At 36.0% G+C, this 27,676-nt stretch overlaps 2 protein-coding genes across 2 annotated transcripts in view; one reads left to right on the forward strand and one right to left on the reverse strand.

The window, feature by feature from the left end:
- The window catches only part of LOC142338415 (non-selective voltage-gated ion channel VDAC2-like), a 420,938-nt gene that overhangs the window by 258,899 nt on the left and 134,363 nt on the right, over positions 1–27,676 (reverse strand). The window lies entirely within an intron of this gene.
- LOC142339892 (sperm flagellar protein 2-like) overlaps positions 1–27,676 on the forward strand; it is a 224,973-nt gene that overhangs the window by 174,958 nt on the left and 22,339 nt on the right. Inside the window, exons 34-39 of the mRNA XM_075390265.1 lie at positions 5,088–5,239; positions 6,132–6,360; positions 8,965–9,070; positions 10,646–10,867; positions 11,577–11,815; positions 27,083–27,236. Coding sequence (XP_075246380.1) covers positions 5,088–5,239; positions 6,132–6,360; positions 8,965–9,070; positions 10,646–10,867; positions 11,577–11,815; positions 27,083–27,236 — 1,102 coding nt within the window. The remainder of the gene's footprint in view (positions 1–5,087; positions 5,240–6,131; positions 6,361–8,964; positions 9,071–10,645; positions 10,868–11,576; positions 11,816–27,082; positions 27,237–27,676) is intronic.

A 27,676-nucleotide genomic window follows, 5' to 3' on the forward strand; every position in this document is an offset into this window, starting at 1 on the left:
CGGGGTCGGAACCTTACGTGCAATCGCACATTACCGAGCCGCCTTGTTTGATTTTAGAGGCTCCTGTTTTGGACTTTCATTTCTTAACCTAGAAGACCTAATTTGGCAGTCACATCTCTGGATGTTTGGGGCTCAGTCTTGAGTTTTGAGAATTTCCTATGTCATTTCAAAACATCTAGTTTTTCCATAATCATCAATTACTGCTTGCTAATTTTGCATAACGATCTGCAAAGCTAAAACTATACTTTTCAACCACATTACAACTAATAATTTTTAGAGCCCATTTGCTCTATTGGATATACCATGTTAAAGTTTTATGTTGCTTTTCGCTATTTTTGAGCTAAATTCATTTTTTTAATCTTTGGTTTGACAGATTTTATATAGTATTTTGTCGTCAAAAGCGATCAGCTTTTTCTTGAATGCAATTCTTAAATAAAATTAATTCCTTGATTCTTCTATTGTCCCCTTTCTTGACAAGTGTCTCATTAAGACATAGACAATGAAATGAATATCAGCATTTTTTTGCTCAATGCGAGCTTTTCTCAAATAGTTGACCTACCTGTCTGTTCATTTGCAATTGAGTCTCCATTTTGACGCTTTTGCAAATAATGGATTAGGTATCATACTTTTTTCTCATATTATTAACAAGGGCTTAAAAACAGTTTCGAAAAGATCTGATTCATCTGTCGTAGCGTTCAAACTTTAATTGTCAAAGAACGGGCACGATATGTGTTAACTACATCATCACTCATTAATTCTTTGGTTATGCAAACTACGACGTTCCAGACGTAAAACTGAATTCTTCTCTTGAACATTTTTGCCTTTCGAACATTGTTTTTGCATGTAAATTAAGTATAAATTGCGTTTGTTCTGATTCTTCAAATAAAATGCAGCCCGGTTTAAAAATTCTATATTTTGTATCCAGATCAATTTTGGAAACGATAAAAAACTAATTTTTCCTACTTTTGAGGTATCGTTTTGTTGTCATTTGTTTTTTTTTGTTATAGGCTCGTGTGCTCTGTTTATTTGAATGAGTTTAGATTACCTAAAATTGCTCTCTTTCTGTGTTAAGTTTGCATTGTCTGTTTAGTGTATTCTGCTTTTCCTGAGGTCTTTTTGAAGATTAATCGATTATTTTTCCAGAATGTTCAGCTTTTGCTTGATAGACCTGCATCGTCGATAAATTGAGCTTGTTTTGGTGTAGTTTTTTGTTTTTATAAATACCATTCTTGCCTTATTTTGTCAATAAAGCTATCAGTGAACGCTCACCCTTGGGCCCCATTAGAAATTTTCGTGAAGATCTTTTTCTACATAATGTTATTTCAATGGGTCATCTTGTTTTACAATGTCAGTTTAAATTTTACCATGTCTTCTAGTCGAGAAAATTGCGCAATAATTGGGAATATGAGGAGTCCGAAATTTATGTGCGTGCAATATTTCCGAGGTTCCTTGTTTTTCTTTTTCCTGGCGCTTAGGAACATTGAATTATCACGTTAGCCTGATCCCTAAAATTGCTTTTGGGATCAGTTTTCCGTGTCTTTTGGGTTATATTTTTGCTTTTGAGTTTTGTTATGAAAACGGGGATTGAGCAGGCTTTCGGAATAAAGGAACTGCTACACAGGGAGCTAAAATATCAATTTTACCGCCCACTATAGCAAATACCACAATTTTCAGCCAATTTGTCTTTAATGGATTACACACGGATCTTTTGAAAAAAACACAGCCTTACATTTGATTCCAAAATCTCTAAATATTTCTTTTCACGATTGGAATACCGATGTGTTATTGAATCTTGTCGATCAGTTTTTGATCAAAGTTTCGTTGACATTTTCATATTGTATGCGGTGGTCCTCATTGAGTTGATAATATGTGTACTACTTGGATTTTATTCGGTGTAGGAGTTTTGGCCAGCAAGTGGTTTAGCTTAAAAAGAAAAAATGACAACTTTAGACAATAGCTGAATTCTGATTGGTCGAGAAATCTAATTGGTCAAAATATCACAGTAGTTCGTCCAACCATTACAATTGGTGTGCGGTCGAGTGAGCGGCATGAATTCTCATTTTTGGAAATAAATTTTTGCCGAAAAAAAAACAATTATTACATAATTTTGCATTTTTTTTCTTTTTTGTCTAATTGTTGCTTATTTTCATTAACGGGCGGCCACATATTAATTTGTCGGTGTTCGACGAAGGTGCAATTGAACATATTTTGAGCATATGGGCTAAAGTATGGCTTTACGGCTTCCAAAGCATTTTCTGGTAAGTTTTAATTGATTTTTAGTTTGTCTATTTATTGTTCTTTTTATAACTGCATAAAAAATTGAACACCAAGAGTTCTTAATACCCTTCTATAGAAGTATTGGTAATTGTAAACCTATGGGAAATTTTAGTTGATTCCTAATGGTTTTCATTACTTTGAAATTAATTGTTTTTTTTTTAAAAAAACTCGGCGAGTTTTCTAACTTTAAAGTTTCTGTTCTTTTTGTCTAATTGTTACCAAGCTTTATTATGAACTGGTGAATAACCATTTTTTTCTGCTGAATTACAAGTTATTTTGTTTATTTTCAGTTTTATCTGACGCTATTTTGACTTTGTTATTAAGTTTTGTTTTTTAAAACGGACATAAATTTTTTGATGTAATTAATGTTTGTTGTTGTTGTTTGATTTTGCCATTCGTCTTCGCTCGCTTTCTTAATATCGGCATATCTCATCAATCTAATGCATCATTTTTTACTCCACTGAGTTATTTGCTTTGGAGGCTATCTTTTCGTTCATACACGTTTTTTTTTGAGAAATACTTGAATTTTTTGTGTTTTTCTATCTGTTCCTCATTTTGTATACAATTATGCCAAAATTGTGGATGAGCGGGGTCGGAACCTTACGTGCAATCGCACATTACCGAGCCGCCTTGTTTGATTTTAGAGGCTCCTGTTTTGGACTTTCATTTCTTAACCTAGAAGACCTAATTTGGCAGTCACATCTCTGGATGTTTGGGGCTCAGTCTTGAGTTTTGAGAATTTCCTATGTCATTTCAAAACATCGAGTTTTTCCATAATCATCAATTACTGCTTGCTAATTTTGCATAACGATCTGCAAAGCTAAAACTATACTTTTCAACCACATTACAACTAATAATTTTTAGAGCCCATTTGCTCTATTGGATATACCATGTTAAAGTTTTATGTTGCTTTTCGCTATTTTTGAGCTAAATTCATTTTTTTAATCTTTGGTTTGACAGATTTTATATAGTATTTTGTCGTCAAAAGCGATCAGCTTTTTCTTGAATGCAATTCTTAAATAAAATTAATTCCTTGATTCTTCTATTGTCCCCTTTCTTGACAAGTGTCTCATTAAGACATAGACAATGAAATGAATATCAGCATTTTTTTGCTCAATGCGAGCTTTTCTCAAATAGTTGACCTACCTGTCTGTTCATTTGCAATTGAGTCTCCATTTTGACGCTTTTGCAAATAATGGATTAGGTATCATACTTTTTTCTCATATTATTAACAAGGGCTTAAAAACAGTTTCGAAAAGATCTGATTCATCTGTCGTAGCGTTCAAACTTTAATTGTCAAAGAACGGGCACGATATGTGTTAACTACATCATCACTCATTAATTCTTTGGTTATGCAAACTACGACGTTCCAGACGTAAAACTGAATTCTTCTCTTGAACATTTTTGCCTTTCGAACATTGTTTTTGCATGTAAATTAAGTATAAATTGCGTTTGTTCTGATTCTTCAAATAAAATGCAGCCCGGTTTAAAAATTCTATATTTTGTATCCAGATCAATTTTGGAAACGATAAAAAACTAATTTTTCCTACTTTTGAGGTATCGTTTTGTTGTCATTTGTTTTTTTTTTTGTTATAGGCTCGTGTGCTCTGTTTATTTGAATGAGTTTAGATTACCTAAAATTGCTCTCTTTCTGTGTTAAGTTTGCATTGTCTGTTTAGTGTATTCTGCTTTTCCTGAGGTCTTTTTGAAGATTAATCGATTATTTTTCCAGAATGTTCAGCTTTTGCTTGATAGACCTGCATCGTCGGTAAATTGAGCTTGTTTTGGTGTAGTTTTTTGTTTTTATAAATACCATTCTTGCCTTATTTTGTCAATAAAGCTATCAGTGAACGCTCACCCTTGGGCCCCATTAGAAATTTTCGTGAAGATCTTTTTCTACATAATGTTATTTCAATGGGTCATCTTGTTTTACAATGTCAGTTTAAATTTTACCATGTCTTCTAGTCGAGAAAATTGCGCAATAATTGGGAATATGAGGAGTCCGAAATTTATGTGCGTGCAATATTTCCGAGGTTCCTTGTTTTTCTTTTTCCTGGCGCTTAGGAACATTGAATTATCACGTTAGCCTGATCCCTAAAATTGCTTTTGGGATCAGTTTTCCGTGTCTTTTGGGTTATATTTTTGCTTTTGAGTTTTGTTATGAAAACGGGGATTGAGCAGGCTTTCGGAATAAAGGAACTGCTACACAGGGAGCTAAAATATCAATTTTACCGCCCACTATAGCAAATACCACAATTTTCAGCCAATTTGTCTTTAATGGATTACACACGGATCTTTTGAAAAAAACACAGCCTTACATTTGATTCCAAAATCTCTAAATATTTCTTTTCACGATTGGAATACCGATGTGTTATTGAATCTTGTCGATCAGTTTTTGATCAAAGTTTCGTTGACATTTTCATATTGTATGCGGTGGTCCTCATTGAGTTGATAATATGTGTACTACTTGGATTTTATTCGGTGTAGGAGTTTTGGCCAGCAAGTGGTTTAGCTTAAAAAGAAAAAATGACAACTTTAGACAATAGCTGAATTCTGATTGGTCGAGAAATCTAATTGGTCAAAATATCACAGTAGTTCGTCCAACCATTACAATTGGTGTGCGGTCGAGTGAGCGGCATGAATTCTCATTTTTGGGTAGTAGGTTAAATTTCCTTCTGGCGAACTCGGCGATCGTCACGTTATATATTTTAATTAAACACCCATTGTTAGTTAAAACTTAATTAGTCAGAAGAAATTTTTGGTACAAATTGAATTTTTGCTTGAGTGCTGACCTTTGTTTTTGTTGACAGATCCTGCCTCAAGACGGTAATCAGGCCTCGAATATCAGCCGGAGTCCGAGCAAGGCGGCCAGTACCTCTGCTAGTAAAAAGAGTCAGGGATCAGAGAGGGGAAAATCAGCCAATAAACAGGAGGATAACCCAGATGATTCCGAAAAACCCAAGTGAGCGTTGCCGGGCATTTTTAAACGCTTTTGAACGATATTCTCAAAATTCTCCTTCGGTATTCAGTAAAATTTTTTTAAGTTCTGAGTTATACTTTTCAAAAACTTCTTGTAGTTTCCATCATTTGATTTCTCATTTTACGTAGTTTGTTTTCCATTTATATAATCTCATTGTGTTTGATAAAAAGCTGCAGTTATATCGATTTCTGTGAGTTCTAATAGTGGTGGTTTTTAGAAGCCCCGTACCATTGGCTGTTCAGCGCCAAATGCTGAAGAAACAAGTGAACAAATATGAAAGTGTCAACAAATACAAGTTTGTATTCTAGCAGTTTCTAACTATGTCCCTCTAGGAAGTTCTATTGGCTTTGTGGACATCATAATGTGACATCATAACCCTTCAATCACAGGCTCATTCCAGTTATAGCCCCTCCCCTCCAAAGATGTTGAGTTCAATTGATTTTAAAAAATTCTTTTGTATGATGGGGCTGTTATGGAAAATGGTAGCAATGTATGAACCATCATCATTGTGTGATAATCGTTTAAGTGGTTCTCTCTAGCGGCAGTGATTAAACTTCGCGGAAAAATGATACGAGATTCTCATTTCTTCTTTGTACCTTTCATTCTTTTCGTCGAAATGTACTTAATTGATGTGTAGAGCAATGAGTTAGTTGCCATTATAGCCCAACGCCCAGCTTATCTGGGCTAGAACCTGGAGCCCTCTCACTGTTGCAGTATTTGTTCTCAATTGGGATATTTTAATGGGTAGAGAGAGGAGGGGGCTATAATGGGAAGATCCAAATAGCTTACATAAAAATCAATCTTCATTTTCATAATGCGGGCGGCATCATTGCATTAACTCTTGTATAATTTTTAATTCTCTCTACAATCCTAGGATTCCCCTGGTTCCAAGACGCCCAGCGTCTGCCGATTTTGCACCTCAAGGAATTGCACAACCCAAGAAGGAACAGAAGAAGGCTGGTGGTGCCGACCCTGCCAAAAAGAAGGGAGGAGCTGCGGGTGGCAACGACATGCATGCTGAGACTCCGGTACCTCCCAGTGACGATGACGAAAAGATTCTGTTTGATGCAGCTAGCTATGTTTTCCAACATTTGCAAGCTCTTGTAAGTTATGATTTAATTGATATGATTTGAATTTTAAGAGCATCTATTCTATATCCCCTGAGTGTAATTTATGAGCCTCCTTAAAAACTATGAGTTGTGTATATTTAGCACGTTTTTTGTACTAATGTAAGAAGTATGCCTAGGGTGGGGACAGAATAGATTGTTATACCCCTTAAGAATGTTATACGCCTTCATTTGGTATCTTATAACGAGGAGAATAGAATTGTGACAGATGAACTTAAAAAGTTGACCTCAATTTGTCCAAAATTCAAATGGGCCATTGGTTCCATTTGAAAATAACTAAAACTCTATGCTATTTTGAGTAACGACACTAACTTCCTCACATCTAAAATTCGCACCTGTTTTTTGAATTTATTTCTAATCTGTGCTGTCAGCATATTTGTTGTTTGATTTTATAGTAACGCGGCCGCATAGTTATTCTAGCGTGACCTATGGTTTGTTTTTGTTGCACAGAAAACAAAGGTTTGTTCATTGTCTATATTTTGTGTGAGACAAATCAATCCATATTCATAACCCTCAATTACTCCTTGGATCAATGCTGCTTTAGATTACTTTCATTTTTTTCTGTCAAATACAAAATGGTGGCGTGTTCGCTCTTTGCACTCGAAGCACGATTGCTGGCTTCTTTTCAAAAGTGTGTCTATGCTATTGCTTCTAATGTTGTTCATGTTGCCAATTTTCATGCTGTAAAAATTTTAGTTTTACTTTTTTAAATATAATATGGAGCCGAACCGAATGCTAGTTCATAGGACTATGCTTGCCGCAGCGACCAAGGCCACTTGTTATATCACGCACATTTATAGAATTCAAATTATGAACGTTCGCTTGCTTCTTCCTTTAATAAGTGCTAGAAGTATATACGAGTGTGCCGGTGACTCGATGAAAAACAGATTCACGGAAAAACATCTGACCTCAGAGGCACACGATACTTTCCATCTAGGCTTTAGCCCTGGTTAAAATTTTGTTACTGATAAATCTATCAATAACAACGCTGCAAAAGTGAAACCGAAGTGAAATCTAGCACCAAAAATGCAATCGTTTCCTTCGATTTAACAGTGCTGATGTTACTCGAGCTTCATCATTTGTTTTTTTTTGGAAATAAAATTCGGGTACAACTGAATCGAAGCCTTGCATCGCATCCCGGGAAACATTTCGAACTTAATTTTGACGTTCATATGCGAGCTCATCTATTACCAATAGAAATTACTCCCAAACACAAAGCGAAGGAGCGTACAAAACAAGAATAATGATGTGATCAATCTATTTATCTGCACCTTAATGTGAGCAAAAAATGAGCAATGAGGCTAATGCGAGAGACATTATGCATAAGAGCTACAAATGCGTAATTGCACAAAAAATAAAAAAAAATAGTTGCTCGATATTTAAATTGGTTCACTGGAGACTTCTCTGCTAAAAAAATTTTAAGCCGCGGAAAAATATGAATGCTACATTGAAAGAAAAGTAAGAAATTTTTCTAATAAGGATTTCGGGCAAAATCGGGGGACTTCGGCAAAACTTGCTCTTATAAAATGAACTCATAAGCAATTTGGCTCAAAAAATGTGATTTATTATTCTTCGAAGCTGCAAATTTTGTAAGAGATGAAAACTACAGAGTACATTTGAAGGAAAATTGCAAAGAAAGATCTCCAATTAATCAGCTGAACAACCGGTTTTGTAAACTACACTCTGGTTCAATTGCTGTCATACTTTTGATTGTTTTCAATTATTTTTTTTTACACAAGGACCAATCTGTTACGTCTATCATAATGGACATTATCCATAAAAATTAAATATTTTGCTCGACTGTTCCTTGACCTTACATCACTGGCTTAATTGAAATAATACTAATAAATATTTGTGTAATCAAGCCACCAACCAAAAAAAGTTAATTGCTTTCGAGCGAAGTTTGAAGCAGTTATTGTAAACTTATGTCCCTTTTGATGCAAAAGTTTTGTGTGACAGTTTTTTCGGAGAACATTTGTTCGATATCACGTCTCGAGTGACTTTTTCACGCTGTCTGTTGCGTTAAGTCTGTTGCTGAAACAAAAATTGTTTTTGTTTTCATACCAGAAAAGGTAAGGGCCTAATAGCCAATCAGTAAATGAATCGTTCTTTTACTACGGAAGTTGGAATTTGGAACCCCTACTTGGTTATAACTTTTTTACGCGTAATAAGTTAGATACGTTACATCCCCTTCTGAATTAAAATGCACTGCTTGTCTTCGAGAGCAATTTGTCCGATGTTAGTCTGTTTATGTTTTTCTCGACATGGTGATAAATCGTATTTGCTGACAGGTAAATTGGCTACTTTTGCGTTGCCACCTCTCTGACGTTCGCTGTTTTTAAATATTTTCCGTGATCAATAAATAAAATTTGTTATTATCAAGTACTAATGGAATATATATTTTTGAATTAACAAAACAAGCGAATTTTGAGCTACGTTGTTTGTTTTTTTTACTGAGAAATTTTGCCTCCATATTTTTTCCAACAAAGAGTTTTGGATCATGACCTGAATTCTTGACACCCTCAAGACCCGGCTGTAGAACTTAAATAGCCCGCAATGAAATTTTAAGCATGATTCTAGATGGCTGCAGAACAAGCTGCCAAGGAAGCTGAGGAAGAGGCGGAGAGGTTGGCTATGTTGGAAAGGGAGAAGGAAAAGGAGAAACAGGCCAAGGCCAAAGACAAAGGTATGATCGGAAAAAAATAATACATTAATGCTCAATAAATGCAAATGTACACTCTATAAAAGCTGCTCTATCTCTACTCAACTAAAAGAAACAAAGCTATATATCGTTGTATTAATATTGTTATTAAGTGTTTGTCTATGGCTTATGTATTAAACTTGAAATCAGCAGCGTGAAAATTTTACAGCTCCTCGGTAAACTATTTAAAGGAAAATCGTGGTCTCACGGACAAAGTGTTCTGTCAATTTTAATTTTCTCACTGATACATTTCTGCTCTTTTCATGGTAACTAAAATTTCATATATCTTATGCTCTGTGGGATTCTTTAAATATATTTAAGGCTCACAGTAAAAATGATATATGAACAATATGATACACTAACAATGATAAATGACATTGTATCTGGACTAAGATTATTTTATGTTATTCATCTCGTGTAATCGGTTGTCATTCTTGGCAAACTCTGATTTTATAAATGCTTTCGAAGTACAATGAATGTAAAATAGCAATGTATTTGTCATGACTTCACCCTTATTCATTTCTCCTAGTGAACCCTAACCCTTTGAAGCAGATACCATCAAGAACTGAAATCTTCCAATCTTTACTCAATCCCATGCGATACCTTGAAACACGTATGCGCAAGTTTCAAAAGGCCAGATATCTACAGTGCCAGATTTTCGTATTAGCTATGCTAGATTTTGATACGGTCGGCATTTTAAAACTGGCAAAATTTACAACTTCATCAGATCAGTACAACAAAGCTGGCAAAAATTTCTTTTGTTTATATCCGGTCGGAAAACGCTATATTTACTAGGTCCTATTTGAGGTCCCTGTATCTTGGATTACCTCCGGGATTGATAATCAATGATATCTGCGATTGTCCCTTTGTTCATGTTTCCCTTGTGCTTTTTAGCTCCTGGTTAGCCATCGCTTCGTTTGTATTCAAAGCTTACACTAACAAAAATGGCTTTTCTTTATTATCTGATGTAACTGAATTTTATGTCAGACTGTTTACATAAATCGCACATTTCTGAAATGGATTGCAGTAGCTGATATTTTGAAGTATCTGCTAACTCGTCACATTAAGCGACAAGTTTTTGTTTGCAAGGTGACGACGGCTAACAAATTTATGTCTCATTTATGTCTAATAAAACTGTCATTTTCAAAGTCACAAGTGAACAGCAGTCGTCACCTTGCAAACAAAAACCTGTCGTTCAATGTGTCGATCGGTGTCTTAACTCTGAATCCTTTGAAACAAATGGTTGCGATTCAATTGACAAACATTTTTTAGGCGACGTTTTTCAAATGCTGCTTAATGATCCAGTTAACTTGAGGTACACAAATTTTGATGAAATTTTTCAGGATTTGACATGGTATGTTATCGTTCGTTTTGTAACAAGAATGATGTTTTTTTTTGCTAATAATGGGCTACTTTTTAGAACTTTTTTTCTGAATTCTAGAGCTCAAACTGTCTAACTGTGAAATAAGTTTGAGAGATAAATTATGTGCTATATGTTGTCTGTGCACTAATACACAGTGCTTGTGAATATGTCACCAAGCTTATCTCTTCGGTTTTTAGGTAGTAAAAAGGGACCCAAAGGTTCCGCGGGCAAGAAGGGCGGTGCTCCAAACGTGGGCACAGCAGCTGGAGGAGGTGGAAAGGATTCGGCCATGCCTAGTGGTGAGTTTGGAGGGGAGCAGGGAGAGAAGAGTGAAGAAGAGTTGATGGCAGAAGAGGCAGCCAAGAAGGCCATCAAGGACAAGATCAGACAGGAGTATATTGGCGCACTCACCTTGGAAGGTAATGTTGACCAACTAAATAAAGCATTTTGGCAAGACATGTAACATTATTGCAATTTCACCAAAATGTCTTGCTCTTATGTAAGACTTTGAAACCGTACAGTCAGTTCGCTAGTCCAAATCCGACAGTTATCTTGCAAGATTATACATAATCATACCAGAGTCTTGCAAGATTCTTGCAATATCTTGCAAAATAGCCATCTTTCTATCAAGAATCTAACAAGATAAATGTCTTTCTTGCCAGACTCTGGAAAGATAACTATCTAAATTTCGCCTTGCAAGATAACCGTTGGTCAAACGATGAACGGAGGTGGAAGATAACAATTCTAGGCAAGAATGTCGCAAGATAACCATCGGAGTTGGACGAGGGTTGCCCAATAGTTTTTGTTCCTTCATTTCATTTTCTAATGTAACATGCACTATGCACAAATAGAAATTCGCATTAATCATTTCAACTTGATAAGGTTAATTGATTGATTGTAACAAGAATAACCGACAATTCTCTTCAAATTAATATCCAGCCATGACTAAGACGATCGCAAGTTTCTTCCTCTGCTGTTTTTGTAATGAAGTCATTTCTATTACAAATTTATGGCATAATGTTTTGTTACAAATCATTATCGTTTTTTTTCAATACCAAGGAATCATAGGTTGCATAAACCGCAAAGCGAATTTTCAGTCGCTAAATAAAATTCGTCTTTATTTTTCAGAACAAGCCCTTCGCGTGCGGGTGGAGCTGATCAAGTTCAAAGCGATCCAGGTGATCCAAGACGTGAAGATGAAGGCAGAGGATGCCTATGGGAGCATGCATGACTGGCTAGGAGCCAGATTCAGACATGAAATGGGCGCCATTGACAGAGTGTGTGAGTCACTAGAGCAGGCGGTGGAGATGGGAGAGAAAGTGCAGGAGGAACTCATTCTTGACCAGGACGAGTTCCAATTTCACGAGGTACGTCCTTTTTAATTTAAGAGCTCCATCGACATTACTTAACTTAACCCTGTAAGTAAACTCAATACTTATATCAATCTGATTTTATGTCTAAGTTTAAAAAAACAGAAGCTGTATGGAAAAGTTTTTTTATTACAACAAACTAGATATTCTTATAATAATTAAATTAGTTTTCATTGCGAAAATAAATGAATCATTCTATTGTTTGTGATAATAGATGGCTCTCTTCTGAGCCGTGAGCCGATCAGTCTTATACTAATTGCTCTCAAACAGAGTATGTCACAATTTTAGTAGTCTTGTTGGTCATTTGTGCAATTTTTTGTACTACCGATGTAAGAGAGTAGTCTATCTTGCCTCTGCTAAATATTTACACATTATAAATAGATACGCTATAAACTTTTTTTTACGAAAGCATCAGTACCCGGATGTAAATGTTTATGTAAGATAAGCGCAGGATATCTGATCTTGCTGTATTATACATAATTTATGATAACAAATAGAGCATTAAGATAGAAAGTAGAAAGCTGAACAAGAACGAATTGAGAATTAAAAAATTATAATCCTGCCAAAATTGGACTTTTACTGAGCTAAAACCAGAAATCATACTGTCGACGCCGTATCCGAAGCTATTAAAACCCGCTTGCACCTTCGAATTATACCCACTACTTAAACGTTGTAAACTTAGTGACTGGATCGGCGACAGTTTTAAACTGCTGAGAACGGCATGGAGTAAAAATGCTTACTCCGTCTTAGTTGAATTATTTCGAGCAATCTACTCAGTTTTATTAATACTGAATATCGGAATAACACAGATTTAGTCTCTTGTGGTAGCTTGGCTTATAATCATGCTTTATAATCAAGTTCACAATGTTTTTTTTATCAGATGAACTTAAAATGATTGTTGTTTCTGGAATTTTGTGGGATTATCAGAAGTAGTATAAAAAGCTGACTAGAACCACACCGGGGGGGACATTATGTATTAAGATAGGGAATGCAGATATTGTCCCCCTAGGGGGGACACTTAGGGGGACATTTAACGCAAATTCGCAGTAAATGTCCCCCTAAGTGCCCCCCTAGGGGACAATTTCTGCATTCCCTATCTTAATACATAATGTCCCCCCCCCCCGTTGTGGTTCTGATCAGCTCCTATTTTTTTTTCTGAAAAAAAAATTGTATTTCGCAAAAATTTGATGTTTTTGTCTCTAAAAGATGTGAACTAGTTTGAAACATGTTCTGTGAGTAAAAAAAAGTAGTCGGAAACACCTTTTTCGAAAATTGAATTTTTTGTCCCATCGGGGGACAATAACTTGTAAAATTTTTTGAAAAATGGGGCCTAAAAAATTTTCCTTGATTTTTTGGCTTTAATCAATGTGAAATGTTGTGAAACATGTTTTGTGAGTGAAAAAAAATGTCGGAAACACTTTTTTCGAAAAATGAAATTTTGGTCCCATAGGGGGACAATAACTTGTAAAATTTTTTGAAAAATGGGGCCTAAAAAATTTTCCTTGATTTTTTGGCTTTAATCAATGTGAAATGTTGTGAAACATGTTTTGTGAGTGAAAAAAAATGTCGGAAACACTTTTTTCGAAAAATGAAATTTTGGTCCCATAGGGGGACAATAACTTGTAAAATTTTTTGAAAAATGGGGCCTAAAAAATTTTCCTTGATTTTTTGGCTTTAATCAATGTGAAATGTTGTGAAACATGTTTTGTGAGTGAAAAAAATGTCGGAAACACTTTTTTCGAAAAATGAAATTTTGGTCCCATAGGGGGACAATGACTTGTAAAAATTTTTGCAAAATGGGGTCTAAAAAATTTTTGTTAATTTTTTTGGCTTTAATCAATGTGAAATGTTATGAAAATGGGGTCCAAAAATTTTCAACGCTATTTCACTTTTAATCAATATGAGAAGTTGTGAAACACGTTTGGTGTGATAAACAAAAACATTCATCTTACCACCACACCCCAAACACGCTAAACATCAACCAATTACAATTACCACAAACATACACCACAATGCATGCATACTTACATACATATATACATACATACATGCATAAATACATACATTCATACATACATATATACGTACATACATACACGCATACATATATACATACATACATACGTTCATACACATACATACATAAATATACACATTGATAAAAAAACCAGAGTTGTACAAGGAAATAATTTTTCACGTAATTATGTGTACAATTATGGTCATAATCACTTATGTCCATAAATGTACACATAAATGGGACAAAAACAAAAAAAATAATAACTAACTTGTTAGTAGATGTATAAAATCATCATTGATATATTGAGTAGAGAGTCATCGGATCATGCCCAAACATGTTCAGGGTCACAAAACTTTCCAAAATAAATTGACCAATCGGAGTGCTTGATTTATTATTCAAGTTGACAACCAATCAGAATTGAAAGATTTATAAACAAAAACTCTAAACGCTCACGTTCAGTAAACAGTAAATAATGAACAAAATAGGAACAAAAGACATCAAGCTCATTCATGAGAAAGTTTTATCACTGAGAGGTAACATAAATTTTACACACATATCTTATCGACAATTATATTTCGTAGCTGCTTGTTCTTTGTTAGATCCAGAAGTTGACGGAGAAATAGCACTTAAATTTAGACCCTATGGTGGTTTCATTGGAATTGATAATTCAAGACTAGATCCCTTATTGAAACGGAGCAAAGTGCTACGACTTCATGCTGCACTGCATGACGCCGCTGGATTTATAAAAGATTGCCGAAACAAATGCCCTGGATATGTTTACGCTTTCCGTTACTCACCAGTAAACAATTGTCTTTTTGGACACCTGACAGGAATATTATTCATTCTATCAGTGAAAATTTTCCATTCACAGTTGTTTCGTGAACTGGAATGCTAGAAAATTTTGGCAGCAAAACCACAAATATTATTGTCCTCGATCTCGAAGGTTTCAAACTCAAGTCACTTGGATTCATTATAAAAGAACTCAGTTTGTGTTCCAGTTACAACGATACAATATTTTTCAAACCGCCGCTTAAATTGGCTGATTTACCCACACATGATAGACAAACTGTTATTTGGCTGACCAATAACCTACACGGTCTTGATTGGGACGACGGTGATATACCTTACTGTGATTTGAAAACAATCTGTCTCAGTTTCAGTTTCCGATTCACACGGAAAAATTTTTTTGCCAAAGGCATTGAGAAGTGTGAGCTCCTCAGTAAGCTTTTACAAAAAACTTTTAATAATCTGGAGGATCTAAATTGTCCCCGAATCACAGAGATAATATCAGAAGAACAAATTCCTTCCTGTTATCATCATTCAAACTTTCGTTCAACAAACGATCAATTATCAAATCACTGCGCGGAACGTAAAGCAAGAGTATTTTCACAGTGGACACAAAGTGATGCACAGAGAAGACACGGCCACCTTAACAACTTATCTGTCAGACAACTTGAAGATATTCACTTGCTTGACTCCACTTGACGATCAGCCGATTATAATATTCAACAGAGTTCAGGATCCCTCTCCACCAATACAGAATAATTTCTCAAGTGATCAACAGAACCGAACGAACTATCTCAACAATAAGCCAAACACAGCACAACAACCGCGTTACAACCCGCTTTATAGCGCAGCAGCAAAACGTTATTTTGCAACCATTACTCTTTCTCCCGACGAGCTAGACAGCTTTAGTGCCTAGACAACAAAAAAGTTCCTCAATTTAGATTGAAAAAATCACCACCAGAACGTGAGCTATCACTTAATGAGATGCCGAATGAGTTGCGGTTATATGTCTTGGAACACCCCGAAGTTGAAAAAGTCTTCAGCCAACCATCGTTCGACGAAAATGACTCATCAACCGTTTGTTATAAACTAGAGATAAAAAGTCATTTTAAAGGTTTCAATTTGTTTGAGTTCTGGTACATGAAACAGTTGCCCAGTAAATAATTCAAAAAATTAGAATTTTATATCATTCTTCTTTCAATTCACTTTTCAATTGATTTTTTTCTCCAATGAATCAAAGAGACGAGGCTGACGCCGGTATCAGTAATTTAGTATTTGATGTGAACAACAAGAGAGGCCCCCATGGCGTTGTTGTTCAAATTCAACAGTACCAAGGTCCGAAGTAATATGTTTTGTTCAAGTTAGTATCATTGTCTTAATGATCATTCTTTGCTTCTCTATGCTCTTTCTATTATCAGAAAGCTGTGAAGAGAAATCAATTTGGATTGCTCTCTTATCGAGTTTAGTTGGTTACATTTTACCTAATCCCAAACTATGAACAAAATTATTCTTACACATGACAGGGTATTCATGTCTATTGTAGGACCAAGTGGATGTGGTAAAACAGAACTCTTGTTTCGAATGCTAAAAGGTTCGACCTTTTATCCACGCTTTGAAAAAATTTATTATTTTTACAAAGAGTTCCAACCACTTTTCAAAGATATGCAACAAGTTATACCAGGGATTGAGTTTCTAAAATCCTCAGGCTTTGATATAACAAAAAATCTATCACATTGTCTGCTTATCTATGACGATTCATGTGAAGAAATCTTCAACGATAAAGAATTTGTAAAAATAGCTACCTCAGGACGTCATCGCAAATTACATGTTATATACGTCAAGCATAATTTGTTCCATCAAAGCAAATGGTCCAGAACCATTGATCTGAATACAACACACATAATATTATTCAAGTCGCTTCGTGACATTCAACAAATTGAATATCTTGGAAAACAGTTGAATTGTCTCCAACTGATAAAAGAAGCATACAAACTAGCAACTGCGGAGCCCTTTGGACATTTTATCATTGATCTCGATCCCAAAACCAGTCAGGGTTTACGATTTGCGTCACATATTATTGGACCTAATCCTTCAATTTTTTACATTCCTTCGGAGGAAGCCGTTGTTACACCAATTACGAATGAAAAAGAAACATTTGCTTATGCTCAAGCAATGGGCAAATAGCACAAACAAGAACTCCAACATTGAATCCGAGTTACTTAAAGACGGCGACTTCATTTGGTTTCTGAATCACTGTGTGATGAACACACTCTCTGGAGTTGTTCCAGTCAATAAAAAAGAACTAAAAAAATTTGAAAAAACTCTGCGTCAACTTTCGAACAGGAAAGTAGGGAAAACTGAACGGTTAAAAATAATTCGATCTCCCTCGGGCAACAATCTCATTCAACTCATAGCATTACCCTGCATTGAATATCTAGAACAAAATGCATACTGAAGAGTTTGTGTTAATACCTAAACAGTTGTATACAAGAGAACAACCTCATATCTCTCAATTACTCAGCAACAAAAATATTCACAATCCAGCCAAGCAGATATCACTTCTCCAGAGAAACAAGTCACCATCAGCTCCTTCTGCCTCGCAACAGGATACAGAACAACAAACTGACGCTTCAGTGGATGATAGAAGTACAATAAACGAGTCTATGGCGAAATCAGTTACGACAGACAACACATCGACTATCAAAAAAGGAGTGCTGAATGATATTAGAATCTTGAAGGGGATAAAGTTTGAAAGAGCGAATTCAATACTGGACATAATAGAGGAATCAGATTCTGTTTCCTTGGACTCATCAAAGAGATTGCTTATTAATGGTACAAATACAGAAGTCCTTGCTGCTACATTTCTCTACAATCTACAGCAAACCACTTGCAAACTATCTTTCGAACAATTCAGTGTATTAACGCATCTCGATATTGGTTCGCATTTGACTTGTAACACTTACGCCAAAAAGTTTCTAAATTTATCATCTGAAGAGAGACTGCAATTTTTGGAATATGAGTCGGACAAAGAAGTTGCTTCAAAATCCCAGCGAAAGAAAACAAAAGCTTCTGACAACGACCAGAGAAACTTTGAAGAGGCAGAAAAAGAAATCAAACCAACCAGGCCCTGGGAGAATTACTTCCTATCAAGTTAAACAGTTAGACAAATTGTACACTAAAGGCAGTGCTGCATTTGGTAGCATTGCTAACTTGAAGAAGGTTAGCGGTTTTACCAGAGACAAAATTGTTCGCTATCTTCAGTCGAAAGCCCCGTACACGAAATACAGACAATTCAGGAAAAGTTTTCCCCGACTGAAAGCTGTTGCATATAGAATAAATGAAATCTGGTCTGTCGATGTTGCGTATATGGATAAAGTTGCCAAACACAACAACGGTGTAAAATATTTGTTAGTGGCTGTGGATGTTTTATCACGTTACTTACGAGTTCAACCAATGAAAGCTTTATAAGCAAAAGATGCTGTTGAAGCGTTCAAAAAAATGATCAAGAAGAAACAACCAGAAAAAGTATGGACAGACAAGGGATCAGAGTTCAAAGGAGATTTCAAAAAATTTTGTGAAAAGAAAGGAATTCATTTATATACAACAGAAAGCGAAACCAAGTCGGCATTTGCAGAGAGGAACATTCGATCGCTTAAAAACATCATTTACAAATATTTGGAAGAAAAGTGGACTTGGACATATATTGAAGATTTACCCAAGTTTGTAAATACTATAAACAGTCGTGTTAACCGAGTAACCCATTTAGCACCTAATAAAGTTTTCAAAAAACATGAACCAATTTTAATATCATTAGCAATCAACACAACAAAGTACAAACAAAAATACGAAAAAGGAGACCTTGTTAGGATTGCAAAGCACGACGAAAAATTCAGAAAAGGTTATAAACAAAATTATACAGACGAAGTTTTTACGATATTCAAAATTGCTACCGTGAGTCCACCAACGTACAATCTTATAGATGCAAACAACGTTATAATTGAAGGTAAATTTTACGAACCGGAATTAGTCCAAGTAAACGTGTTAGTTACTGCAGATGAATAAATTGAATCCCGCCAAAGAATTCACAATCGACCTAATATCCAACGCATCAATGGAAGTTTTTGGTGAAAACACAATGGCAAAATTCCGTAACCAGTTATCTCAACCACTTATTTTGGATGGAGAATGGCAGGTAGCTTTATCTTCAATATCATTCCCATCAAACATCAACAACGTCAATTCAAACGGGTTAGTCGTTTATAAAAACTCGGGAGTGGAACTCGACGCCTCAAATAATCGCAGTGGACACCTCAGAAAAATTCGCAAAGGCATTTACAGTAGCTTGGATCAACTAATGGATGAACTCAGGCGAATTGCTCAGTTTAAACAATTTGATTTTACTTTTGACAAAATTACTCATAAACTGGTTTTACAATTCGGAGCGAATGAGGGTTTTTCATTTGAAAACGAAGAAGTTCCAAGTATTCTCGGCTTCAAGGGTATAAAAGACAACTCGCATGATGGATACATTCATATTGGATACAAATCACACAAAACTCTCAATAGACACCAAAGTGATTTTCCAGTTGATATAACTTGTGGCTCACAATTAATCTTTGTCTACATAGACGTTATAGAATATCAAATTATAGGAGACGTGAGAGCTCCTGTAATTAAAATCATTGAGACCGAAAGGCGTCTAAGAAACGGCAGCATAAACACTGTTACACCCATTCATCACAAGACATTTACAATTCTGGATTACAAGCCCATACTTTCTAACAATATTCAGAACATTAAAGTGGAGTTGAGGAACGAAGCCGGAAATCTTATTCCATTTATTGGTACAGGAAAAGTGATAGTAGGCTTAAAGTTTCAAAAAATCAAGTGAAATGGAAGCTTACTACAGCAACCAAGCATCACAGTCAATGCCACATTTCTCCGGTCATTATCGTCAAAGAGGAAGTGGCTTTGGAGCCCTCGCAGCAGGTATTGGAAGAGTTGCTTTACCATTGGCAAGAAGAATTATATGGCCCGCTGCCAAAAGAATTGGCCGAGAGCTTTTAGTGCAGGGTGCACCTGAGTTGGTAGAAGTAGCAACGAAACGAAAGTCGGCAAAGCAGGCGTTGAAAAGCACGGTTGCAAAAACAGCCCGCAAACAAATTGGTGGTTCTCTCCATTCACGCATAACACGAGGCCGGCAAGCTATTAGACGTCGAAGACAACACTTTGCTAAACCTCGACAGTACAAAAAACGTTCCACTAAAAAAATCATTTCTCGAAAACCAAAGCCAAGAAGGAGTCGACTGGATTTTTTCTCTCGGGTCAGAAATGTGAACTAATATTGTAATACCTTCCAAAGCCACTCACAGCTCATTAGACTTATTTGAAAAACCGCCTTTGCTTGTTACCTTTGATCAATCATTTGAACAAAAAACTGGGCCACTTTATTCTCCCTCCGGATCGTCACTTGAATTTGAAGTGGTAGGTGATCGCAACAACTTCATAGACTTGCAAAAAATTTATTTGGAAATCAAATGCCGAATACAAAATGTTGATGGAACTGATTTACGATAAGACGCAGGTGATCCCGCTAATACTGATGCCGCATTTTTTGTGAATAATGTTCTTCATTCCCTAATTGCTGACTGCACTGTTTCTGCAAATGGAATAAAAATCTCTTCTGCCAATGGACACTATGCTCACAAAAGTTTCATAGAAACAGAATTCTCGCACGGGACGGATGCAAAGAAGACTTGGTTAAAGTGTCAAGGTTATGAGTATGAAGCAAACCCTAGCGCAATTGCTAATGCATTAAAAGATGCCAGAAAGCAGGCTGCGAGAGAATCAGCTCAAATTACTCTTTATGGAAAACTAGCTGTTGACTTTTTCTCGTGCGAAAAACAATTAGTAAGCGGAGTTACCCTGAAAATTTCTTTCCGAAGGTCACAAGATGATTTTGCCACTATAAGTGAAGCAGCTGGCAAAAACTACAAAGTAAAAATTGACGAAGCCAATCTTTTTGTTAGAAAGATGACTGTATCAGACAACGTAGTCGGAGCCATTGAGAAAACACTTTTGAGAATACCTGCAATACATCGATACAATGAAGTGATAACGAAAACTTTTCTTGCAACAAGAACACACTCTCTGGAGTTGTTCCAGTCAATAAAAAAGAACTAAAAAAATTTGAAAAAACTCTGCGTCAACTTTCGAACAGGAAAGTAGGGAAAACTGAACGGTTAAAAATAATTCGATCTCCCTCGGGCAACAATCTCATTCAACTCATAGCATTACCCTGCATTGAATATCTAGAACAAAATGCATACTGAAGAGTTTGTGTTAATACCTAAACAGTTGTATACAAGAGAACAACCTCATGTCTCTCAATTACTCAGCAACAAAAATATTCACAATCCAGCCAAGCAGATATCACTTCTCCAGAGAAACAAGTCACCATCAGCTCCTTCTGCCTCGCAACAGGATACAGAACAACAAACTGACGCTTCAGTGGATGATAGAAGTACAATAAACGAGTCTATGGCGAAATCATTTACGACAGACAACACATCGACTATCAAAAAAGGAGTGCTGAATGATATTAGAATCTTGAAGGGGATAAAGTTTGAAAGAGCGAATTCAATACTGGACATAATAGAGGAATCAGATTCTGTTTCCTTGGACTCATCAAAGAGATTGCTTATTAATGGTACAAATACAGAAGTCCTTGCTGCTACATTTCTCTACAATCTACAGCAAACCACTTGCAAACTATCTTTCGAACAATTCAGTGTATTAACGCATCTCGATATTGGTTCGCATTTGACTTGTAACACTTACGCCAAAAAGTTTCTAAATTTATCATCTGAAGAGAGACTGCAATTTTTGGAATATGAGTCGGACAAAGAAGTTGCTTCAAAATCCCAGCGAAAGAAAACAAAAGCTTCTGACAACGACCAGAGAAACTTTGAAGAGGCAGAAAAAGAAATCAAACCAACCAGGCCCTGGGAGAATTACTTCCTATCAAGTTAAACAGTTAGACAAATTGTACACTAAAGGCAGTGCTGCATTTGGTAGCATTGCTAACTTGAAGAAGGTTAGCGGTTTTACCAGAGACAAAATTGTTCGCTATCTTCAGTCGAAAGCCCCGTACACGAAATACAGACAATTCAGGAAAAGTTTTCCCCGACTGAAAGCTGTTGCATATAGAATAAATGAAATCTGGTCTGTCGATGTTGCGTATATGGATAAAGTTGCCAAACACAACAACGGTGTAAAATATTTGTTAGTGGCTGTGGATGTTTTATCACGTTACTTACGAGTTCAACCAATGAAAGCTTTATAAGCAAAAGATGCTGTTGAAGCGTTCAAAAAAATGATCAAGAAGAAACAACCAGAAAAAGTATGGACAGACAAGGGATCAGAGTTCAAAGGAGATTTCAAAAAATTTTGTGAAAAGAAAGGAATTCATTTATATACAACAGAAAGCGAAACCAAGTCGGCATTTGCAGAGAGGAACATTCGATCGCTTAAAAACATCATTTACAAATATTTGGAAGAAAAGTGGACTTGGACATATATTGAAGATTTACCCAAGTTTGTAAATACTATAAACAGTCGTGTTAACCGAGTAACCCATTTAGCACCTAATAAAGTTTTCAAAAAACATGAACCAATTTTAATATCATTAGCAATCAACACAACAAAGTACAAACAAAAATACGAAAAAGGAGACCTTGTTAGGATTGCAAAGCACGACGAAAAATTCAGAAAAGGTTATAAACAAAATTATACAGACGAAGTTTTTACGATATTCAAAATTGCTACCGTGAGTCCACCAACGTACAATCTTATAGATGCAAACAACGTTATAATTGAAGGTAAATTTTACGAACCGGAATTAGTCCAAGTAAACGTGTTAGTTACTGCAGATGAATAAATTGAATCCCGCCAAAGAATTCACAATCGACCTAATATCCAACGCATCAATGGAAGTTTTTGGTGAAAACACAATGGCAAAATTCCGTAACCAGTTATCTCAACCACTTATTTTGGATGGAGAATGGCAGGTAGCTTTATCTTCAATATCATTCCCATCAAACATCAACAACGTCAATTCAAACGGGTTAGTCGTTTATAAAAACTCGGGAGTGGAACTCGACGCCTCAAATAATCGCAGTGGACACCTCAGAAAAATTCGCAAAGGCATTTACAGTAGCTTGGATCAACTAATGGATGAACTCAGGCGAATTGCTCAATTTAAACAATTTGATTTTACTTTTGACAAAATTACTCATAAACTGGTTTTACAATTCGGAGCGAATGAGGGTTTTTCATTTGAAAACGAAGAAGTTCCAAGTATTCTCGGCTTCAAGGGTATAAAAGACAACTCGCATGATGGATACATTCATATTGGATACAAATCACACAAAACTCTCAATAGACACCAAAGTGATTTTCCAGTTGATATAACTTGTGGCTCACAATTAATCTTTGTCTACATAGACGTTATAGAATATCAAATTATAGGAGACGTGAGAGCTCCTGTAATTAAAATCATTGAGACCGAAAGGCGTCTAAGAAACGGCAGCATAAACACTGTTACACCCATTCATCACAAGACATTTACAATTCTGGATTACAGGCCCATACTTTCTAACAATATTCAGAACATTAAAGTGGAGTTGAGGAACGAAGCCGGAAATCTTATTCCATTTATTGGTACAGGAAAAGTGATAGTAGGCTTAAAGTTTCAAAAAATCAAGTGAAATGGAAGCTTACTACAGCAACCAAGCATCACAGTCAATGCCACATTTCTCCGGTCATTATCGTCAAAGAGGAAGTGGCTTTGGAGCCCTCGCAGCAGGTATTGGAAGAGTTGCTTTACCATTGGCAAGAGGAATTATATGGCCCGCTGCCAAAAGAATTGGCCGAGAGCTTTTAGTGCAGGGTGCACCTGAGTTGGTAGAAGTAGCAACGAAACGAAAGTCGGCAAAGCAGGCGTTGAAAAGCACGGTTGCAAAAACAGCCCGCAAACAAATTGGTGGTTCTCTCCATTCACGCATAACACGAGGCCGGCAAGCTATTAGACGTCGAAGACAACACTTTGCTAAACCTCGACAGTACAAAAAACGTTCCACTAAAAAAATCATTTCTCGAAAACCAAAGCCAAGAAGGAGTCGACTGGATTTTTTCTCTCGGGTCAGAAATGTGAACTAATATTGTAATACCTTCCAAAGCCACTCACAGCTCATTAGACTTATTTGAAAAACCGCCTTTGCTTGTTACCTTTGATCAATCATTTGAACAAAAAACTGGGCCACTTTATTCTCCCTCCGGATCGTCACTTGAATTTGAAGTGGTAGGTGATCGCAACAACTTCATAGACTTGCAAAAAATTTATTTGGAAATCAAATGCCGAATACAAAATGTTGATGGAACTGATTTACGATAAGACGCAGGTGATCCCGCTAATACTGATGCCGCATTTTTTGTGAATAATGTTCTTCATTCCCTAATTGCTGACTGCACTGTTTCTGCAAATGGAATAAAAATCTCTTCTGCCAATGGACACTATGCTCACAAAAGTTTCATAGAAACAGAATTCTCGCACGGGACGGATGCAAAGAAGACTTGGTTAAAGTGTCAAGGTTATGAGTATGAAGCAAACCCTAGCGCAATTGCTAATGCATTAAAAGATGCCAGAAAGCAGGCTGCGAGAGAATCAGCTCAAATTACTCTTTATGGAAAACTAGCTGTTGACTTTTTCTCGTGCGAAAAACAATTAGTAAGCGGAGTTACCCTGAAAATTTCTTTCCGAAGGTCACAAGATGATTTTGCCACTATAAGTGAAGCAGCTGGCAAAAACTACAAAGTAAAAATTGACGAAGCCAATCTTTTTGTTAGAAAGATGACTGTATCAGACAACGTAGTCGGAGCCATTGAGAAAACACTTTTGAGAATACCTGCAATACATCGATACAATGAAGTGATAACGAAAACTTTTCTTGCAACAACGGGGCAGCAAAGTTGGAAGCACGAAGATATTTTTACAAAAGAACCCATAAGACGACTTATAATTGCATTGTGTGCTGGTGATGCTTTCATTGGAACTAACACAGTAAATCCCTTCAACTATCGAAAATTTGGGCTGCGTGAGATTACAGTGTTCCGAAACGGTTTCGCTACAGCCGGTACACCAATGTCAACAATTGACAACAAGCGTTTGTACTATAATTCAATGAGCGCATTAGCCTATGTACAAAACGGTCATGGAATACCATTGAGTGAATTTTCAAACCATTTTATAATGGTTTTCGACCTGACTAGTACGCAAGAAGCCACACATGATTTTATTCATCCTGAACTAACAAATTCGTCTATATCGGTCGAGCTAAAATTTGATACAGCTTTAACAAACAACGTTGAAGTTTTCTTCCTCGGTGAAAAATCATCTACGGTGTATATTGACTCTGCAAGAAACGTATCCAAAAATATTCTGCCTATGAACGCATACTAATGGACGAAGATCAAATTTAGATTCAAGTTCAAAAGTGCAAGCATCTCAAATACAAATTTCGAGGTGTTTATGCCGCTGACAATTATCCATTAAATTTACCTGTTAACAGTTTTATAATTGTAAACGCATCACGAGCTGAATCTTTTGGAACGCATTGGGTGATGCTTGCCAAACGCTACGCATACCCCGTACTATACTTTGCAGATCCGTTAGCACTACCTCTGACTGCCTACAAAGATATTTTCTCCCGTTTACAGCAATGTACTGATTTGCATATGATGATGGATGTTATGGAGCACAGAAGAGATATTCAATCCCCCCTGCAATCAGCAGACTCACAACTGTGTGGTTTATTTTGCATCTATATTGCGCACTATTTCTATAGCAGTAAATTTCCTTTTGTACCAGATGTAAATGAATTGCAATTGCTAGCATTTGTAAAACATATGGAGTAAAAATGAATTAAATTTTTCTATGACAGCTTAAGTTTAGACACTAGAATTTTTACAGAACTGGAAGTTCATTAAATAGTCTGAAGTCTCACGTACAAAACTCCCTTGTCCACTCAAAAGAATATCCATAATCTGATAGAGAGAAGATGAATGTTCACCATGCATTAGTTGACAAAATCGTTTTATAGTTACATCGGGGATAGTAGAAGCATGTTTGTTAGAAGTTGTAGTAATGGTTGAGAGTTTTTTCACAGGATTGGGCAAAGGAAGTTGTTTTTTAGTTTTGTTGGTTGAAACATGATTGAACTTTGATAAATACTCCACAGCGACATGTAAGCGAGAAACAATAGCACCACGAGTAACAAAGTTTTTCTCAGTAGGCAAAATAAGAAATTTGAAACAGGTCACGAGACAAGGTATCGGCACAGAAGCATACGGACAAAAAACATTTTTATCTTCTAAACTTGTATCCTCAAAAATAAGATGCCAATGGCTGGAACCAAAGGAACAACCAAAAATAACGGTCGAAGATGAATGATAACCGTACGCATAATTTTCTATTCCAGAATCTTGTAGTTTTGGTTCTGTGTCGCAAATAGTGTATTTGAATCGTTTTTGAAACTTTTTGAAGTATTCGGGACTGTTTTCGTACATAGCTTCAACCATAGTAAGAGAGTAAACTGAGTGAGCAAATGATGTTTACCTCTATGAATTAGTGGGTTTTAGTTGAGAACACTGTGTAAACAAATTTTCAAGGTCGTTCGAAGATGAAATTTCATTAAATTTTTCGTTATTTTAATTGCTTGTAAACAAATTCTGTCTAGACATTAAGTAAACAAATCAAGGCTGTCTGGTTTTTCCGAAGCTCCGCAAACAAATCAAAGCTGTCTCATTTCCCGAAGTTTTACGATCTTAAACCTGTGGTAAACTTTGGTTGTTTTCTTTGCTTGTGAACAAATTCTGTCTAGACATTAAGTAAACAAATCAGGGTTGTCGAAGTCGTGTACACGAATAATGGCTGTCGCAATTTCCCGAAGTTTTGCAAACTTTGCTGTGATTGGTTGACGACTCCAAATAAAATCTATTTTTAGTATTAAAGAAATTTCAACTTCATTGTTCGCATGTAGTCATGAATACACCTTGAATTTCTGCAGAACTTGAGAGACATTTGTTTATTCATATTTTACGGCTCAGTTGACAATTTCTTACAAAAATAAAAAATCTCTGCTCATTCCATAGTTAACTTACCCAGTTATAACGAAATGCCTGCAAAAGATCGAAACCTACCCGTTAACTGTGAAAAATGTGGAAAATCTATTGCAAAATACAATATTGCTCGCCACCGGAAGACATGTATGATGGGCACGCTTTACTGTAAGAAAAGGAATTGTAATTTTGCTACAAAAAATTCTGCAGAATTGTCATACCATATTGCGAAGGCTCACGGAGCAAAAGTTCGTAATACACTGAACAAGTGTGTTGTCTGTCAGAAACAGTTCCCAAGTTTCTACTCACTTCAACTTCATCGCAGAAAAGTACATCAAGCTAGCACAAAAATTGGGTCCTCAAGCACAATCCGTGTTCGTGAGATTATGGAGAAAATTGATAACGATAGCGGGTCATTGAAAGAAGAACTAGCAGCGTGTCAGCATTAACTTGACGATATGCAATCTGAGCATGGCAGACAGGAAGTTTTCAACTTCAGTTTATCGAATTTGGACATCAAAAAGATCAATGAAAAACTCGATCAAGTTTTTGCAAACATGAAATGTGCAGCAAAAGTTAACCTCGCATTGTGGTTTATTTTGCAAAATGTAGAGACAAACGAATACCGATATTATTATCCGCATGAAAATAACTTACTCCTGGATCGAGCTTTTCTGCTAAGCAATAAAAACGATTTATTGAACCTGCAGAACGAAATTGAGAAACTTGACTTGATTGAAACATGTAAAAAAGAACGTCAAAACTCAAAATGGCGATTCACAGTAATTACACATGTTACCGTTTTTGTAGCGCTTCTTACGAATATACCTATGGGTTGTACTGATTCTCCTCTTCCAGAGCCAATGTTAAGGAATCCT

Source organism: Convolutriloba macropyga, chromosome 1, assembly GCF_964194025.1.
Source record: "Convolutriloba macropyga chromosome 1, txConMacr16.3, whole genome shotgun sequence".
Taxonomy (NCBI): domain Eukaryota; kingdom Metazoa; phylum Xenacoelomorpha; order Acoela; family Convolutidae; genus Convolutriloba; species Convolutriloba macropyga.